A 20,020-nucleotide genomic window follows, 5' to 3' on the forward strand; every position below is an offset into this window, starting at 1 on the left:
CTTTAGCCCCAGGCACAGAGGCAGCAGCCATCAGACTCTTCCCATCTTCCTCAGTCACATGGCTTACGGTCTTTGCCGCCTCCCCCACAGGTATGTCCTCGATGACCAGTACGTCAGTTCAGTGGGAACAAAGTTTCCAGTCAAGTGGTCTGCCCCAGAGGTGTTTCACTACTTCAAGTACAGCAGCAAGTCTGACGTGTGGGCGTTTGGTAAGAAGGTGGCCACACAGGCCCAGCGCTGTTTTATAAGCGACTTCCACAGCAGGAAACCACCGGAGTGGTGACGTTCATCTCTAGCAAAAGCCCTGAGCACTTACAAAGTACCAGCATGCCCTCAGACAAACTGGAGGCAGGGATGGGTCACTGTAGGCTCTCTGCCTACAGGCATAAAAACCGAAGGGGATTGAAAGGCATTCAAACAGATTTTTAAAAGGAGTTACTGAAAAGTAAAACTCCCTTTGCATGAGGTCCCAGAGGCTGACAGGCTTAAAGTGAAGCATTCCCGTCTGCACGGGCAGTTCTTTGCACATACTCACTGCAAACACCAAGCAGGACTCAGGGCTCCCTTGAGCTCACCTCAGTTTCAACTAGTATCCTCATTAAAATTCAAATGCAGATCAGGGTCAGCCAACCAAGGCCCAGCAAGAAATCCAGGGGTTTGTTTCTATAAATCAAGTTAGGTGAGCAGCACAAAGCCTGACCGGTTCTGTCCTGTCTCTGGCCGATTTTGTGGAGCATTTCCAGGGAGAATGCATGACCCATAAAGCTTAACCCACTACTGCAGCTCTTTTCAGAGAAGCCTACTGACCCCTAACTTATTAAGAGATCTGTCCTGAAATTGAGGTAACCAGAAAACAGAAACCATTCTTCAACTGGAAATAATACAAATGACCGTAAAGTTGTGGGGCATATAAAATAAACTGAGACCTGTATTTCACGCCAGTCTTAGTCCTTAAGTATAATGAGACTTTCTAGATGACATTCAAGAGGCTCACTGTAAAAATGGAAATATCTGTTAGCCATTTACTTTCCTATGTGACACAGTATTTTAAGAATAGTTGCTCCTTTTGGAAAAGTGCAAAAAATAACCCAATGTACACAGATAGAGTATTTTGGCAAATCACAAAGAGTATTTTGGCAAATACCTGATGTCACCTTGTGCTGATTAACATATCATTGTTTTCGACCTCCTTGTATCTAATGAAATACTTTATGAAAGAACGTCTAAAAATTCAAGATCCTTAAGAGTTAACAATATCTCTTTGACTTCAAAATTGCATTAGACAGCTTCTATACTCATCTAAATGCTGACACTAGGCTCCAAATATCTTCTCTTTCCAAAACCTAAATTCATTCTTAAATCATTTGTCCCCAGTGAAGAAATTCAAATGCATCCAGATCAGGCCTCCCTGGTGGCCTGAGGGTTAAGTCTCAACACTATCACGGCAACGGCCTGAGGGCAATCCCCGGCCACGGAGATGACCCACACATGAAGTCCCACAGAGGTTTTGAGCAGTGATACTCTTCTTGGCATCAGGGTGCAGGCTTCCAGAGATTTGGGAGGAAGCAGTATGGCTTGCAATGGTTTTAGAATTTTCAAGGCATTTCTCTTAATGCCTTGTGGAGGATTTTGCATCAAATCTGGAGCCCTGAAAGTTTTGAGGTTAGCACTCCCGTTCATTACATGATTCCAGAAATGTGCTTCCTCCTTGTTTCTGGTTTTCCAAGGCTTATAACACTTGCAGGCTCTTGAAATCCTCCAGCTTGGCCACAGTGCCGAGAGCATTGAGCCTGTCCCATGCTGTGTGGACACGTGTTCCCACCTATTTAGCCCTCACGGCACCCAAATGGTATGCAGATATCATACTCTAGAAGGGACCCTAGGCATAGAAAGTTGCCCCTCCTCCATGTGGTGTAACTGCCATCCTCTTAACCACTGCGACCTGAGTTCAGTTTTTCCTTTTTAAAGATTTATTTACATCGGCATACAAGAGCTGGGGTGTAGGCCAGAGGTGCAGGGATGTGAGGATTCACCAGAGACAGAGTGGGGGGCAGAACAGGAGGATGCACTGAAATACGCTGCTGAGGGGCGTATTTTTTTAACTTCCATGAAATACCACTTGATTGCGCAATGAACTTATGTCACATAACTGCCAAGACAGCAAGAAAGGGCCGAGACTTCCACTCGCCTCACCTCAGGGTTGGGCCGGAGGTGTCTCGGTGGCTGAAACAAACCACTCACCTCTCTGCAGAAGCCCAGCATCTCCCCCCGACTCACTCCTCCCACAGCTACCCTGGCCTTTTCCCGGGTGAGCAGCAAGACCGCTGTCAGGGCCCCAGGGAACATGGGAAGAGATACTCGACTCCGGAAGTGATGGCTCCCCCTCCTTCCTGCTATGACCATTTCCAGGAGCCCCTGGCTCTTCCCTGTGCTTCCTACCTGGTGGGAGGCGCTCACTCCACACACTCATTCCTTCTGACGGGTCTTCCTCTCCCTGCCTCTGTGGTCCCTCTGGTGCAGGCATCCTGATGTGGGAAGTGTTCAGCCTGGGGAAGCAGCCCTACGACTTGTACGACAACTCCCAGGTGGTCGTGAAGGTCTCCCAGGGCCACAGACTCTACCGGCCCCAGCTGGCCTCGGACACCATCTATCAGATCATGTACAGCTGCTGGCATGAGGCAAGTTCCCCGGGCATAAGGGAGGCTGCCAGGTGTTTCCTATCTGGGAAGAGCATTTTGAGGGAAGGACCCGCTGCACAGTAGATGGAGAGGCCCCGGGGCTGGCCTTCCAGCATTGGTAAAGCAGGCGCAGACAGTTTCCATTTCTTTATCAGGCAACACACTCTGAGGTAGGTACTGTGTAGCACAGAAGCAGAAACAAGAGTCCAGAGAGCGTTGACTTGTCCAAGTTGCACAGCTAGTAACAGGCAGGTTAGTGCTGCAGTTCCTGTTCTTAACTATAGTACCAAGGGGTCTCTCCTCAAAAGTCTACCAGAGAACACAAAACCAGACACAGAGAACACACAGTAGACGCCACACTATCCTCTCTTCCCTGGCCTCCCAAACAAGGAATGAAAGAATACCATGTCGGTAGAGAGCAACAGTATTTTTGGAGAAGCCACAGAGCCAAAATGGCCGGGGACTAATTTGCAAAGCATCTACTATGTTTGTAGAATGAAGGGGGGTGTTAAGGAAGCAGCTGAAAACACTGAGCATTCAGAATCACGCTCCCAAAGGAGACGCATAGACAAATGGAGGAAGAGGAAGAAGAGGGGGAGGCAACTCTCTGATTGCACTGTGACCTCAGGCAGGTCACGAGGTCTCAGCAGGCCATCCATGCGTGTGTGAGTGGAAATGTGGTCAAAGGTGTCCACGTGAGGCCAGGACAAGCTCAGGTGTGGAGGCAAGAATGAGTGGGCCAGGTTTGGCTAAAGCCATTGTTGGAAAGGGTGAACGTGAGTTCGGAAAGTAGATCTGGTCCAGGGTCTGGAGGGTGGATGACAAGGAAAGGAAGTTTTGCTTTCTAGAGTCAATGGGCTGTGGGAGATTTTTGAGGGCATTACTTTATGACCCCACAGCTGATGGCCACAGTTGCTTCATTGATGAAAGGGCCTGATGTTGCCTTCATGCTTCCAGGTACCCACTGGTCACATGTAGACTGGGGGCTTGGTTAGGTGTATGGACTCTGGAGCCAGAATGTCTGCTTAAATCATAGCTGTGTGACCTTGTGCAAGCCTCCTAACATCTCTGTGCTTCACTCTAAAATGGTACTTAAGTGACAGGGTTATTGTGTGAATTGAATGAGCTACTATTTTCAAGTTCTCAGCAAAGGGTGCACTACATGCTTGGTGGTGATAGTGATGATACGGTGGTGGTAGTGGTGGTGATGGCAGTGGTATAGGACATCAGAGTGCCTATGTGTCAGGCAATGTGCTGACACTACCCAGGCCTTAGACTTCCCAGTTTCTTCTACTGATGTGCAGAACCCCACTTGGAAGAGCTGATGACCACATCACACCATAGAACACTTTGATTAATATTAAATTAGTTCGTTGAGTAAGAGCACTGTCCCCTCCCCCAGCACTTGGAAAGCTATGTAAGCCGCCCCACCTTTTTCTGCCCCAAATGAAGTGTGAGGAGTAGAGAGCCTTGGGCAGTGTGAGCAGTGCGTCTAGGTCAGAGCAGTGTGTGAGACCTCTCACTGCCCACGCCCTGGCTGACTGACTGCCATGACCTGGGTGGAGAAAGGCTCCACCTCTGTCTTTGAGCTCACTGGGGCCTTTTCTGCCCCTGGTCTCTCCATGTGCCAGCAGTGACTGTGTGGTGTATGGAGATTTGCTCTCGCCCTAGGACGGCTAGTGCTATGTCATCACGCACTTTCTCAGTGTTCCCTAGCTACTTTTTCCCTCTGTGAAACCCCTGGGAAGTAGAGTGTCTGTTTGTTCACTGTGAAATAAACATATTTGTATTTGGGTGGAGACTATTTTCAGTGTACACTTTAACCTGGGAAATCTGGCATCTTTATAATATCAATGTGTCCTTTTCAAGAACAAGCTGTTTTCCTATGTGGTTAAGGGCAATGCACTTTTAGGCAGTGTTTTAGTCTCTCTCACTTGGGGGCACACTTTTGCTGTGCGTTTGTCTCATTTGGGGGCACACTTTTGCTGTGTATTGTATTGTGGTGTGCTGAGGTTTTTCTCTCCTGTGACGGTTTCCAGTGGGTCACGGCGCATGGATGAGGCTACTGACTGGGAACATGTTGCTTGAGTGTTACTCTCCTGGGAGCCCTCTGTCATCTGGATTGGCTCTAGCATTGATTTTCTTGGGTTTTCAGGTACATACTGTGCAAAAAGACACTTTTTCTGTTTCTTTTACAATTCTTAGAGGGTAATTTTTTTCTCTTTACTAGAAAATGTGTGTTCACATTTTAAAAGCTGCTAGCTTTAGGACTGAGGGCTAACTAGCTTTCTACTTTATTATTAATGCTCATTTTCACTCACTAATCCTGGGGCTTTTCTTTTATTTTAGCTTCCAGAAAAGCGTCCCACATTTCAGCAACTCCTATCTTCCATTGAACTTCTTCGGGAAAAAGATAAGTCTTGAAGAAATCAGGTGATCTGATAAGAGTGAATCTAGACATTGGCCTAGATTCTCCTCTTTTTAAGGAAGGTAGGAAAGCACAGGCAATGTTATTTAGCTAGTTCTTACTGCCGCTCTGTGTGCTGTTTGTCCACTATGCTATCTAGAAATGAGCAAGGTAGAGAACAAAAGATTTCCCTGAAATTTGGTCAAATTAGTAATCTTGTATATGTAGCTTCCCAGCTAATAGAAGCACATCTTCTGATTGTAATGTAGAGAGAGCATGTGAAGATCGGGCAAAATTCAAAGATTATTTGTTGCATATTTGTTATTTTCTTTGTATCGTCATTCTTGTGATAATTAAATGTGCTGTTAACAAAGACAAGAGTGTGGACATTTGCCTTCGTGTCTCAATGGGTTGAACATGAGCAGGCTTGAGGATCAGCTGGAGAGTTTGTTAAAATTGATTCCTAAGTGCCCCAAAGATTCTGGTAGGAGAGGTCTGAACGCAGCGTGAGATTTTGTATTTTTACCACGTTCCCGGATGTTGCTGATGCAGCCAGCCTGCACTGCCTGGGGACCGCATTGTGTATGGGCATCATTAGGTCCATAATTCAATCCCAGTGGCACAAATTTCATCTGCTGTCCAGATGAATACAGTGACTTTGCTGTTGTGCACACAAGTACGAAGTGAGAACTAAAGGTATTCAACGATATATTAACTAGGTTTCTCATAAAGCAGAATTTCAAAGATGCCAAGGTTTAATTCAATCCCTTTTCCTTACCCTATTGCTAGCAATCTCAACTTAGGGTAATCAATCTTATATCTAGAATTGATTGGATCATTGCTATCATTTTACATCCTCGGGTGTGGGGCTCTGAAGCTTCTGGCTAGTTTGATGATGAGAGCTCCTTTTTCAGTGTACTACCTTGACACAAAGGTATAGAAATACTGTTTAGCTTCAAGACTGTTCCCAGAAGTGCCCTCCTTCACAGCCGGCTGCTGAGCCAAGGGTTTCCGCCTCTTGCAGAGACCTGCATTGCCATTTCTGTAGGAGAAACCTTGGACAAGAAAAAGGTCACCCTCGCCCGGGCAGAGTTTGGTTGCGTTGATCCATGTAATCTATTTTGAGTCCATCTTCAGCTATGTGATGGACACCATGCTCAAGGCCCACCTGGGGACTCTGAGGCACTGAGTGCAGGCTGGTCCCTAACCTGATGTGTGTGTCCCAACACAACTGTTGTTAGTCTCATTGTACAATCAAGCAATGTAAGATATTGGGAGCAGTCAGACAGTGATTTGTTCATGGAGGTGAAAAGCAGGCAGAAGCCCTCGGGAGTGTGTGACACCTGCATTTACTGGTATCTGCTTTGTGCTCAGAGCTGCAGATGCCAAAGACTCAGGTGCCCACTGTGGAGGGTGTATGCAGTTGAGATTCTATTCATTCCATTGTGAGAAAACAGTGGACAAGAGTTTCTGCCCAGTGTGCTCTGAGGGGTATGACTCCTGGAGGCCTCCAAGGCTTGTTTTAAATTGATGGGGAAGTGACAGATAAGCAACTTGGAAGTGAGAAGATGCTGGCATTTGCTCTCTTCTTTAGCCCTGTCCCCCGAAGGCATGGCCTACTGCAGTCATCACCGAGGGCAGGCACTACAGTACTGAGGTTAAGTTCATGTGAAGAGAGGGTGACAGCCCTTCCATTTGAATCAAAGTGAACAGTCTGTGCGTTCTCAGTCCCTGCAGCTCTACCCACTCTTGGGCACCATCTTTAAAAGTGACCCATTCAGGGCCCTCCCTGGTGGCACAGCGGGTTAAAGCACAGCACTAAGAAGCTGAAGTCAATTCAGCATGAGTTCAATCCCCGCCCCGGAGGTGACCCACATGGCGTGGCAGACCTCTCCTGACCCTCCCACTGCTCCCCTCAGCAGTGTACTTTGTTGATCTTTCTGTTCTGCTCCCCGCTCTGTCTCTGGTGAGTCCTCTCACCACCCCTGCACCTCTGGCCTGTACCCCCCAGTTCTGTATGCACAAATAAATCTTCTTTTAAAAAGTGACCCATCCAGAGTCCATACAAGTTCCCAACAGTCGTTCCCACCATATGTCTTCCTCCCACTCCAGCAAGCCAACCAAGCTTTCCATTACCCATGCATGGTCTGTGAGGCCAAAGCCACACTTTCTTGATTATTCTCAAATATAAACATCTCTCTTAAGAAACAGAAAGGAAGCCGAATCCTTATGCAAAAATAAATGCTGCAGGCAGTGCGAGTGCAGCTGCCCTCTTCTCAGGCGTGTCTTCTTAGGACAACTTTTCCTGAATAGAGTCATCATTTTGATATTTTAATGACATCTTTATAATCTCATGTTATCTATACCATGAAATTAACATTTATGTACAGTAAAATCACCTCAAGAGGAAACAAAGTAGGGTGTTCTAAAATGAAGTCTGAGTATCATCACTATTTTGGAATCCTGGGTTATTTTCTCCTGTAGTCAAGTCCTCGGAGGCATAAGGATTCTCTTGACTTGTTTCTTTACTTCTCCTGTTAAATAAAGTGAGATCACCTTAATATTGAGACATTAGATGACACTGCCTTCCGCAGACCCCACTGGCCCAGGCATCTTACACCACAACATCAAATCACTGATGTGCTCATTTGCAAATCCTCTTACCAGGTTCTAAACACCTGGAAGGCACTGACCCTGCCACTGGTTGGCACAATGGCTGGCAGGCCACTGGAGATGGGTTAGGGGTATGTGCCCTGCAGTGGGGTGTGGCCAATTCGGAAAATGACGGCCATGATATGAAGTCAGTGAGGAAATGCTGCCAGGCGCTCACAGTAGCTGGTGTATGGATTAACCGTCACTAGTATTATTAGGAACGGAGCGGTTATTCAGCTAATGGCATCATTTTAAAGAGCTTCCCTGCTAAATGATCAACTTTGAAAGTATAAACAAGTCAGGACAGGACAGCTTTGAAGTACAACAACGGTTTTGAAAACTGGGCATACCCCAACCTAATTGATGGACTGCGTAAAAGCAAGTTACTTGCCCTCTGCGGGGCTCAGTTTGCACACACCAGGTAATGCCCATACAGTACTGGGTGAAGGTGCTGAGAAGGCCTGCGGGCCTACTTTTCTGTGCACTCTCACCAGCGCGTGTGTGGTGAGGGGTGCCCTATGTAATCTGAGAGTAGCTCACGGGCATACCCCATAATGCGGAAGAGTGCTGCTTGATCAGTGTGCATGTGGTCCTCCTGGGGGTCACTAACATGTGCACTCTGAGAAGCTGACACTTTTGGTTGGCTTTGGAGGGGAACTTGGAGCAACAGTGCCAGGGAAACTTTATTCTTTGGTATTTAAACATTTTTTAACCGTATGAATGTATTTCTGCAGTCTCTATTCTTTCAACTGAATCTATTTGGGGGGGACTAAGAATCTCTATAGTGAAGCAAATTGAGCAAAATGGACTAGTGTATGTAAAAATTCAGCTAAGAGTATATTTAAGTAACCTGAAGTGTGCATAAAGTTTTGATAGGTGCTCTAGTTATGAATCTTAATTACACAGCTCACAGAAGTAAATGTCTTTTCCAACAATGGGAGGGGCAGAATCTAAAGGTAAAGCAAGAATATACATCAGGTTTCTAGTGAGTGAAACCTTTGCTAAGCTTGGATCTTCAGTGCAAGAACAAACCAGAGGGTGTCTGGCCCACACACCAAGGGATTAGAGCAAGCTAGGGCTATCTGAGGCTCAATGAAGATGACCAAAAGAGTAGTTGGGAGCAAATACTAAAGCTCATTCTTGAATGATCTCAGAGTTCAAACCCTTCAGTGATTCAGTCTCAGGGTCATTTGTCGACAAAGAGGTACCCCTGGGTGAGATTAGTACCCCGAGCTTGCCCACCCCTGCGGAGCTGGCCGTGCCTCCCAGAGGAGAAATGACACTGTGGTCAGGAGTTGACCTGGACGTTCTAATAAAACCCAGGCCTGACACCTTCTGTGTAGCGTTGGCCAGGAAGATGATGTGCTGACTAAAATCTGCTCAGTTTCTAGGGGCTGCATGAGAATATTTAGGTGCAAAATGGTTGAAATAAGTTAATTGTTTGGTACAACTTAGCATTTAATGACAAAGTTTCTAGTTCTCTAACCTTTCTGATGTCAAATGCAGATAAGTCTAAGAAAGGCCACTTACTTCCGACGTTCTCTGATCCCAGTGAAAATGAGCACAACGATACCAATCACGACCACTGCCATCACGATGCCAAAAGCGATCAGCCAGATGTCTACAGGTGGCTTGTAAGGTGGTGCCAGTGTGGGGTAGATGCCCACAAACTCCAGGCTGTTGTCATCCAGGCGGAAAGCATCATTGATGCGGCCCCGGGACAGCCTATTCCCAACAGCAGAACACTTAGGCAAAAGTACACTTAACTAAAAGTATGTGTGATCATTTACTCCTTATACCATTGTTCCAGAATGGATTTGACAAAGCATCTCCTAACAATGTACACAGAAAAGAGCAATGAGATCAAAGTATTCAATAAATAACCAGGTCCAGTGAAAGACAGGAATTTGAAAAACAGACTGCTAGATTATAAGAACAAAATGGTTGCCAAAGGGTATGTTGTAGAGTGGGATGAAACTAGACGTTGGTGGGGAGGATAATATCTGTACAAATGTGGAATTACAATGCTGGACACCTGAAACTTACATAATGATTTCAACCAATGTTACTTCAATAAACTTTTTTTTAAGATCAGAGTTTTGATAATTATGCACCTTTCATTTCTTGTGACTGCCATTAAATCTGGCAACAACTTCGCTGGAAAATGGGGCTGCAAGTGTGAAACATGAAATGGCCGGCACCCGCTCACTTGTGCTGGCTGTGGGAAAGCAGCGCGCAGATTTGGCAAGAATGTCCCTGGTGTCTGAGAGGGGCTGTGCAGCAAGCAGCAGGAGAGGACAACTGGGTGCGTGCCTCTGCTACAAATGAACCTGGCACTCTACAAATCTCCACGGAGGTATATTCCAAGCTGAAGGTGTTGACTTTGGGAGGCAGCGCTGGGGAGGAGACAGAACAAGGCCCTTGCAACTTCTCCAGCACTGGGATGGGACACAGGTGAACTTCACAGAGGAAGAAAGATGATTCTTTTAAAAGCAAGACAAAAAATGGATTGTCTTGTTTAGTCTGGATGGAACAAAGCATCTGGCATCCGGCTCCTTTCCTGGGGTCTGGTCCAGGTCAGAGGTCAGAGTCCATCCAGAGAGGGGAGAGGTCAGAGCAGAATTAGCCATGTGACCCCAGGCAACGTCAATCTGAAAGTGTCTCCTGTTGTTCTAGAAAGAGCAAGTTTGAGGGCTGGGCTCTTCCGCCATGATCTCAGCCAGCACTTCCCCACAAGGCCGATTCGAGTTTGGCCCAGGCAGTGAGTCTCTGGGCGCGGCTTGTTTGTACGTCCCAGCTACGCCAGGTTTTCTAAGCTCATCCTGGCCAGCAGGCCTTTCTGCTGTGAGGATGACTAGCAGCCCACGAGGGTTACCAACTAAGTGTGCCCATCACAAGTAGGCATCTTACACTTTTTTCTTTCTTTTTTAAATTCTTAATTATGTTATTGAAGTAACATGAGTCTATAATACTGTAGGATTTATGGGCACAAGTTCGTACCTGTTCAGGTGTATGTTACCACACCACACCCACCACCAAGACCCCCTAGAGCTCCACCACAGCGCACTGCTCCCCAGCCCACCTTAGTTCTTTAGTCAGATTTAAGGCTTGTGTTGCTTTATTACTTGGCTATAAAAAAAAATGTTGCCATCCATCACAATATGGAACTGGAGAAGATTTACTAAGCAAAATAAGTCAGAGGGAGAAAGAAAAGTACCGAGATGGCCTCACTCGTATGCAGGATATAAAGCAAGCAAGCAAAGGGGCAAAAGTAAAATGAAGCATCTTTTTAATGACTGGGGACTCACAGATCCCTCTTCATACTGGCTGTTTGGGGAAACAGCTGAGGCAAATTGGGCAGCCTGTCCTTGGAAATACCACCCATCAGGCCTCCCTTGGTACGGAGGCTAACCATCGTCTAAGGAATTTGAGTCTCACCTACCTTGTCTCAGGCTTTGGTTCATTAACGAATCCTCCATCAAAGTTCCTAGAGCCAGACAAGCCTGTGCCTCTTCTGTAGTGATCATTTTCCATGTGTGCTGGCAAGACTTTCCTCAGCCAGTACCTGCTGCCTCAGCCCTGCCCTACCTGCAGGCTGGAAGTGCTGGGGAGCTCTGAGCCACCTGTAAGCAGTTCTCAGCCAACAACTTTGTGGGAGGCGGTGAATAAATAGCCCAGCTCTGAAGGGACAGCTCAGGTGCAAGTTCTCGCCTCCCAGAATTCCCCAGAAGAATGGAGTTCCGGCTGGCCACTTCGGCAACTCCCCATATGTGCTGTCTGTTACCTGCCTTTCATCCTCTGTCCTCCTGTCCTAATTTCTCTGTCAGTGAGTTTAGAGATCCGGCCAGTAAACTGCTTACTCTCACATCCTTGGGTAAGGGCCTGCCTCTGGAGTAACCCAAGTCATGGCTATTTCCTGACAACGGGAGCCTGCTAACATTAAAACAGAAGTTTCAAGGTGAGGGAAAACATGTAAAAGACTAAGGACAGTGGCTGATCTACAGGGAGGCACACAGAGCTCCACCATTCTTGCTACTGTTGCATGTGTTAACCCCACACCCTGGTATGAGTAGTTTCACCTGATGGCCTCTTCCACTTGGCTCTTTGGAAAGACTTGAGATGGGTTCTCAGGTGAGGTGACAATGAAGCTGAAGGAGATTCTTGGTTTGAAGTTAGATATACACACGTTGGCTTCCCTGTGGAGACACAAAGGATTTGTTCCCTTGGGGCACGGAGGAAAATTACCACACATGCAATATGTATATTAAAACATAAATATTAAATGGTCTTCTGGTAGTCTGTGATTCAAAAAACTATGCCATGTTGATAGCTTAGGAGGAGTTACATTTTTAAATGTAAAATAGTTAATAACTAAATCTATAAAATATAGGTTTGTATTTATAAATATACACATGGTATTCTACATAAGCTCAATAAAGGCAGAGATGTCTGCCTTTTTCATGGAGTGTTGGGAGTGTTCAGGGGAGGGAAAGAGGGGGAGAAGAGGAGAGGTGAGAGCGGAGGACTATTATATTTAGTAATAAGGGTGCTCTCACAGTCTACAGGTCAAATAGTTATAAATCATCCCCCTGCAGAGTGGCCCTAACTCTGGGACATCAAAGAAGCTTTAAAATTATTAGGTTTTCTCAATTTCATTTGAATAAGAGCTGGCTGAAATAAGTGGAGAGCAAATCAACTTACCCAAAAGGAATCGTCTCATTTTTCACTTTTAGAAAATATTCTCTCATGGCATATGCAATAGATGACTGGAACAAGTACATCTCGTTTTCATTCCATTCATACTGCAAATTCAGAGGGAAAACAGCTCAGTAGGGATCGCAGCGTATATGCCAAGCCCGAGAATCCACACGCATTATGTCTCATATGCCACCATTCCAAAGGTCCTAGCTTTTAAGGCAGTGACCTCCAACTCGAGTGAGCTGCAGGAACAGCGGGGTGCTGAACCAGGGAGTACTGGGCCAGACCCTGCGCCTTCCCCACACACAGGCTTTTGGATGAGACCCGAGAGTTTGCATCCTAGCTAGCTCAGAGGAGAGCTTGTGCTGTCTGTTGTCCTTCAGGCAACTATGCTTTCAGAAACATTGGGGGTGGAGGGGTCGTCATTCATTCCTTTGACATACTATGCAACAGTAACACATTCCTACTGGGTGTGAGCCCAGTTTACTCCAGCGCTTGGACATCTTTTCCTATCAATTAATGGTAATAGCATTCCCATCCCCCCCCCCCCAAATATCCCACCAAATAGGACCAGCTCTACTTTTGGGTAGTGGTGGATACCTGTATTTTAGGTTGTTGTAAATGGAAATAAACACCCTGCCACAGATTTACACATAGGTAAATGGGTTTACCTATCTGCAATGGGTCATGAGTGATGGATTTTCGTTAAAATGCCCGTCTTGTAGACAAATAAACCGAGTGGACTATTTTTATAGCAAATTCTGAGATGTGTAAAGTGTAAAAGAACAGGAAACTTGGGGTTCCAAGAAAGAATACTTTGTAAATAACAAGGTAATTTTTTTCTTGTTTTTCAGCGTTAACAAGCAGCTGACGTATTTGCGTAGTCTGTGTTAAAAGTTGCATTCAGTGTTGCCGCCAGCAGCCGGCAGTAGAGATCAGCGAACCGCACGAAACCTGCTGCTCTCCTTTCGCTCTCAGGAAAAACTTGCACGATTTCACGGGAGCATTATTAACATTAACTTCAGCGCGGGGCCACTCGGTTTGGGGGAAGTTGCTTTAGTAGTAATAATCATTACTGTTACTATTATTATTAAAAATATTCTGGTTGCCCATAGACCAGAGACATTCTGTGGGGGTGGAGTGGGGAATGGGATCAAAAACGGGGGGTGGGGGGGTGGGGGGGGAATGCACGGGACTATGGTGGTGGCACAGGGGTGATTTGGTGATGGGAAACCCGTGGGGATTACAATTGAGATGAAAAAAAAATGTGCAAAATGATGTAAAAATAAACTTTTTAATTAAAAAAAAATATTCTGGTTGCCACTTCTATATTCAAAAAAAGAAGAAGGTAGGTAGAGTTCTCAACAGAATGCCAAAAATCCAGTAGAATTTGCCATGAACTAGCTTAAACTGGGCACATTTCCTGGCCGTGGTGCATGGACATACTAAAAGTACAGCTCGGTCTCATCAAAGCCACACTGGGGAATGAGGCACCTCCGTACTTACTTCTTTCCTAACTATTTCTTTTACTCCTACAATGTCACTTATTTAGGAGCCTTACTTATCTATGAAAATTACACTATAAGCCTTGGACAATATTTAACTGCTCCGGAAAAATAAGGAGGCGATCTTTGGATCTGTCCAAAGCAAATACTGTTCTGTACTCACAGGCTGCCCTCAAATTCTGCAAAGCCTCAGGCCCCCTACCCTGCCCCCCAGCCCCAGGTCTCTGACCAGGACTAGTCCTCTCCTGTTCCCCAAGCAAAACCGTGACTTCCAGAGATTTGCAAACAAAACTATTATTTAATTCTTTCTTCTCAAAACCAAACCAGGACTTCCTCAGGCTGGACACCCTAACAAGACTGTTTAGGAAAAAGCAATAGCTAGTTACAGTAATTGCTCACTTAAGGGTGTCAGTAACTTGATTTTATTTAAGACATTGTGTTACCCCAAAATGCATTGCTATAGCAGGGCTTTGAAAATAGCTGAATGAGAATCGCCTGGGGCATCTTTCTCTCTTGATGCCCAGCTTGTGAGGCCACACCCGGAGTGGGCCTCAAGCTTTGTTTGCTGGAAACACCCAGGTGATTCTAAGGGCAGCCCATTTCGGGGTGTGCCCTAGAGCAGAGCTTCCTGCCCTTGCTTGTGCACACAGTTTGCCTGAGGAGCTGGGGAAAGGAGGCTTCTGGTTAAGCAGAATCTGAAGAGTGGGGTGCCTAGGGTTCCACATTTTTAACAAGCCTCCAGGATGTAGCTGATAGACTAAAACTAAACAAAATGAGCTCTACCGCTTCTAAAAACAACCCCTCACAATAAAATCAGATCCCTCTCCCTTGAACAGAACAGTGGCCGCTGAACTGGGAGGGTGGGTATTTGATATTTAACACGACTTGTCATCACACCTTCTAGGTAACAAGGAAAAGTGCAGACATAGCCAGTCTACTGGGGGAAGGATCCTGAACAAACTCCACAAACAGGTTTTATGGACCCCACTTCCACCCCAGACCAATGTGAGCCAAGACACCAAGGACTATAATCCCATATTGTCATCACCACTGAGGGGAGGATGCTGGGACCTGGGTAGAGTTAAGCAGCCAGGTTTGGTATATAACCAGACATGTGGGTCTAGGGGACCCCTGGTTTTTTGGGCAGCTTTCAGGTTGCTTTTGGGGTCCCCACTGAGTGGAACTGGTAGGACACATGCACCAATTTGTTTCTCTCTCCCTGAGTTATTCCTTTCTTTATTTCTCCTTTTTGTAAACAAACCCTTTATTACCCTTTTTGTGTGTGCCTGTGGCTGAGTTTTATTATAAGTCCCTTTTAAGTGTGAGGGTGAGGACCCACAGTCAGGCCACTCCATTTCACATTAGGGTTGCCTTGGGTTTGTTACTGGCCCGTAAGGCCATAATCTGGGGCTTGTTATTTCTAAGATAGCCACGAGGCCGCTCCCCTTTCAGGCCACGCTGGAAAGGGCTTGTGTCCATTTAAGAGAGTACATTGAGGGTAAAGAACACACTGTCCAGAATACTCACTGCTTCATCTCCAAGGGCTGATTTTAGGCTTATCCTCACTTTGATGTTTTGCTCGGAATCTGATTAAAGAGAAATCACAGACCCTTGTTGCAAGCAGACTGACCAAGTGTGTTTATATCCTCCCCCAACCTCTGCCCCCCACCTCCAGGCCCCACTACAGTGATAGTAAAGGATTAAAAAAGAAACACTCTTTTGGGAAATGAGAAGCGACTGAGCTCTCTCCAGAGGCAGGGAACCATGGCCCCCTCCTATGTCCAGAGGGCAGGATAGACACAAAGGCACCAGCACATCCCAGAGGGGCTTAGGATTCAGCTACAGCAGAGAGTAGGCGGCAGATACCAAGCTGAAAATAAGGAGAATGAAAAACAAGATACAGCTAAAGCCACTTTGGGGAACACTTTGGGGCCTCCAACCCCCACGTGCTCCTCATCAGTCACTTGGAGGCTCAACTTGGAGGGAGGCTGGGCTGCAGCAAAGCAAGAGGGGGCCCAAGAAAGATGATGTGGAATCCAGGGGACATAGGATTCCACCCAGAAAAGCAGCAAAGGGGTGAACATTGTTGTCCAGATGGATAGGAGGAAGAGGGAAGTCTTTAGAAAAAATGAGACTGAGAAGAATAGACTTGTTGGCAGAGTTAGAAAAATGAATGCAGCACAGATAGCAAATTAGTCCTGAAAAAAGAAAGCAAGTAGAAGCTCTGAGAAAAAAAAAACACATACAAACAGGATATAAAATAGTATGTAACTCGGCTTCGCACAGATAATGGTGCAACCATTGATGATTTCTTTGCTACAAGTTATGGTAGTCTTACAAGACGGCTGAGAAAGAGAGGGGAAGAGAAGCAAGAAACCACTAAAGAAATAACAATATAAACAGGTTGCTTAGAAATAGGAACGCAACTGCCAGAAAGAATAGATAATGAAGTACAACAGTTCCAAGTGCTTGTCTTCTTGGAAGGCAGAATTCAAGTATGGTGGGAGGTGGATGGAGAGTGTTGGGCTCTTGTCCAGGACATGTGCTGATCAGCAGGAGAGAGCAGCTTCCTGCCCTGCTACACAGCAGCTGACCAGAAGCTACTGTTTCCTCTGGTAAAATGGCGGCTGCTGCCGTGGCACCAGCAGCCGTGGGGCAAATGGGGGGAAGGTGCTTCTGAGTCCTGACTCAGAATGGAGCAGGGAAGACAGGGGAGGCAGAATGGAATGATTTGAAACGCGTCCGCTGGAGGTACCCACTGGAAGGACAGCTAGTGCTCCACCCCACGAAAGAATTCCTGTTCTGCTCTTTCAGCCAGGTGAACAGAGGCTCGAAGTAGTTGAGCAGTGGTTTCACATTCATAGTCTTTTCTCCTACAACTTTTTCCAATGCCAAGGGCCAGGATTCGGATCTTCCAAGGCTCAGCATTTCGCTACATGAGAAAAGGGTGAGTTAGGTTCAGGATCTGCTCAAGGATTCCAGGTGTACATTTCTGTGCAGAATGACCTATGTTTTTCCCCCCTTTGGGTTGGCTCAGGGTGCTCCTGGCAGGTAAGGAAATGCAGCATGTTGCCAGGTGCATATTCATCGTTCAGCCTCCTTCCCTTCCAATGACCAGAAAGAGAACTCTATCACTGCGACATGGCGAGAGGAAGGGGGCCTGTCCCACCCTCACAGGTGGCTGCGTGGCCAGAAAGGACGCATCTCATTTGTGGAGCAGGGTATTTCGAGGCTAAGCCTTTTCTTTCTAGCACACGGAAATCAAATTCAAACCCAGGCATGGAAATGGGTGATGGGGGGGGGGCCAAGGGAGGTGCAGCCTTTTGAAGCATTTCTTACAGCAGCTTCGCCCCAGCCTCCTTGGAATTTGAGATGTCACACTTGTGCAGGGGGCCTGTATGTTGAGCTGTCCGACAAAGGGCTTCTTGGAACTGGAACTGATAAATGGTCCTTGTATAGTATCTGTAAAAGAGACCCGAACAAGGAGGCCCTGTTTGGTTACTGAGGCAGAGTCACAGAGGCGGATGCAGGTGGGCATTCTGAGACCCAAGTCACCAAAGACATCATAGGGTAGCCTCTCTAGAAAGACTCAAACGGGGGCTCTACAGACTCTTCATCACCTACTTCATTTTTGTACCAGCTGACAGGAAGGCAGAATCCTGTTGTGAGAGGTTCGCTGGCACCTCTTGTGTTTTACAGGTTTACAGCCTGCGTCTCCAGGACGCTCATGACAGGTCAATGCCCTTAGCAACGGGGGCTCAGAAAAGTTAGTATCTGCAGCTAATGGATGAAGAACACAGGGTTTTGGACTTGAGGTTAAAAATGCTCTTTTTATCAGTCACTCTGAATTCTGCCACATAAAAAGACAAATAAAAATCTTTTTTATTTCTCCCAAGGCTACTATAAACTCCTTGAGGGTGGAGAAAAGGTCTTACACATGTTTTATTTCACACAACTGGCACTGAGTAAAACTGAATTGAAACTGATCACCTCTTCTGAAGTTCAAGGGAGGTAGGCGGAGAGTGAGGAGAAGTAATAGTCCTCACCTCATAGATCCCCATTTCTCTGCCCTCACACAGCCATCCACAACCCCTGGAAATGAAACATTGGGGGAAAAAAACTGCCACTTACCGAATGAATGAGTAGTCGTTAGAGACATGGAACAGAGTCGCAGGGTCACAGTAGTTCTCATCATGGGGTACAGGTTCTGCCACTCCAACGATCTCTCGCCTTTGGGGGAAGATAAATTAGCTGCAGCTCAGCCACCCTGAGCAGCAGGGTTGAGTGCAGCTGCTGCATTTTCATCGGCCAGGGGCACTATACTAGAATTGGTCATCAGGCAAAACAGAAGCAATGTGAAACATTACAGAATCAGGCCCAGCACGTGGCGCTCTTGTACTCATTGTAATTCAGCTGGAAGAAACCGTTGGGCAATAGCTGTGTCTTCCAAACACTAATTTAATACAATGCGATGCCTTGCCACAAGCACTCGGCAGAAGTCCTAATAGTTCCTCTCTGGCCCACACTTTATGTGCTCCTGGCAGACAGAATTTTGTAAAACAGAAAGTTTACTTGTTCTTCAAGGCTCACTCAGATGTCACCTCCTCTCAGGCCTCCCCCCTGGTCACACCCACCTTCCAGCCTCTGACCCACCAAACTAGGCTTTGGATTCTCTGTGGGTCCTCACAGCCTCCCATCACAGCAGTGAAGACGCTGCAGTGATTTCCTTTCCCAGGCCCATCCATATTCTAAAAGTTCTTTGAAGTCAAAGAGAACATCTGAAGGGAACGACATGGACTTTCGAATCCTGTCTAAAATGTGGGTGCAGTGTTTTTGTTTAAGGGAATGAAAAATGAATACACGATCACTTCTTAATAAGATAATGATCTCATGGGCTACCCAACCCTTAAGAAGCTGGATCATGAGCGATTGTTCTGACCCTGCATGGGTGGAGGGCAGAGGCAAGGAAATGCTATCTGAGGAGAGGTGCCCAAATGACGACTTTAACAGGGAGCAGTTGGTGTGAGTGTGCAAGTGTGTGTTTGCTGTGATGGGATCTCCCGAGCCTGAATGCTCTTCTCTCGTGCTTTCACATATTTAAAATCACGTCGCTGGATTTTGGAATTTAGCTATTGAAATTCCAGTAATTCTAACTATGACGCCTTCTCGGAGAATCCCAACTCTAGTTGTCTTAGACTGGGTTCCCTCAGAAGCAGAGCCTGAGACAAGCTCAGTGGGAAGTGATCCCCGGGAACACTGGCAAGGGACTGAGGAAACAAGAGTAAGGACAGCAGCCTCCCAAAGGTGTGTTATCAACCAAGTTACCAAAACCCCTGAGGAACCCCAGGATTCGGGGTGAGCGCTCCCTTCAGTTATCCCACTGGGGGCAAGGAAACGGAAATACTTCTCCACCAAGTCCCATCAGCCATTGCTGGGAGTTCTGGTGGCTCAGGACACCGTTAGGGCATAAAATACAGATACTACACTGTGTGTGATAGGATGTGATAAGCCCGTGTGTGTGTGTGAGCACAGAGGCACCTGTGCACGTGGGCGCACAGGCCAGCCGAAGGCTTTCAAATAAACAGCAAACTCAATGAGAAAACATTTTGTAATTATATATTCATGGACTTACTTCATCTCCCACCACTTCTTCATCCACTGGTCTTTGGGAATTTCCTCCTTAAAGACCATCCACCTCCACTTTTCCAACATGTAAGTAAATGGCAGTGTTCCAACGATGGTAAGTGCTTGTTTGAGCAGGAAGTTTATTTCTGTTTCTGAAGTAAAGTGGAAAAGGATCAATGTTAAGGTAAGACTGAAGTGGACGTTTTGTATTCAATAATTTCCTAATCTCAAGATACAATTCCTCAATATATACTTACTGTAAGAGTATAATCTCATAAAGATTATGAGAAATATTACTGTGGACATAGTAACACGTACATATTTATTTTCTCACTTAAGGGATTTAGAGTAGGGTAAGCCTTGAATGGAACAGGTAAAATAGATGCACAAGAAACACCAATCATTTTTTTCATTAGTTTCAATTGCCATCCTTAAGCACCTCTTATCAGTGCTAA

General features: G+C 46.3%; 2 protein-coding genes across 3 annotated transcripts in view; one reads left to right on the forward strand and one right to left on the reverse strand.

The window, feature by feature from the left end:
• BMX (BMX non-receptor tyrosine kinase) overlaps positions 1 to 5,385 on the forward strand; it is a 38,741-nt gene extending 33,356 nt beyond the window's left edge. For both annotated transcript variants that reach the window (XM_012730280.1, XM_012730281.1), the window contains 3 exons: positions 91 to 209; positions 2,521 to 2,678; positions 5,028 to 5,385. In XM_012730280.1, the coding sequence (XP_012585734.1) occupies positions 91 to 209; positions 2,521 to 2,678; positions 5,028 to 5,102 (352 nt within the window). In that variant the 3' untranslated portion in view covers positions 5,103 to 5,385. The remainder of the gene's footprint in view (positions 1 to 90; positions 210 to 2,520; positions 2,679 to 5,027) is intronic.
• A 2,095-nt stretch (positions 5,386 to 7,480) lies between these two features.
• The window catches only part of ACE2 (angiotensin I converting enzyme 2), a 37,404-nt gene continuing 24,864 nt past the window's right edge, over positions 7,481 to 20,020 (reverse strand). Inside the window, exons 10-18 of the mRNA XM_012730417.1 lie at positions 19,573 to 19,717; positions 18,072 to 18,170; positions 17,280 to 17,402; positions 16,700 to 16,872; positions 15,468 to 15,526; positions 12,439 to 12,539; positions 11,817 to 11,933; positions 9,268 to 9,462; positions 7,481 to 7,619 (exon numbers count right to left, since the gene is read on the reverse strand). Coding sequence (XP_012585871.1) covers positions 7,511 to 7,619; positions 9,268 to 9,462; positions 11,817 to 11,933; positions 12,439 to 12,539; positions 15,468 to 15,526; positions 16,700 to 16,872; positions 17,280 to 17,402; positions 18,072 to 18,170; positions 19,573 to 19,717 — 1,121 coding nt within the window. The 3' untranslated portion in view covers positions 7,481 to 7,510. The remainder of the gene's footprint in view (positions 7,620 to 9,267; positions 9,463 to 11,816; positions 11,934 to 12,438; positions 12,540 to 15,467; positions 15,527 to 16,699; positions 16,873 to 17,279; positions 17,403 to 18,071; positions 18,171 to 19,572; positions 19,718 to 20,020) is intronic.

Source organism: Condylura cristata, unplaced genomic scaffold, assembly GCF_000260355.1.
Source record: "Condylura cristata isolate star-nosed mole 26May11 unplaced genomic scaffold, ConCri1.0 scaffold00027, whole genome shotgun sequence".
Lineage (NCBI taxonomy): Eukaryota > Metazoa > Chordata > Mammalia > Eulipotyphla > Talpidae > Condylura > Condylura cristata.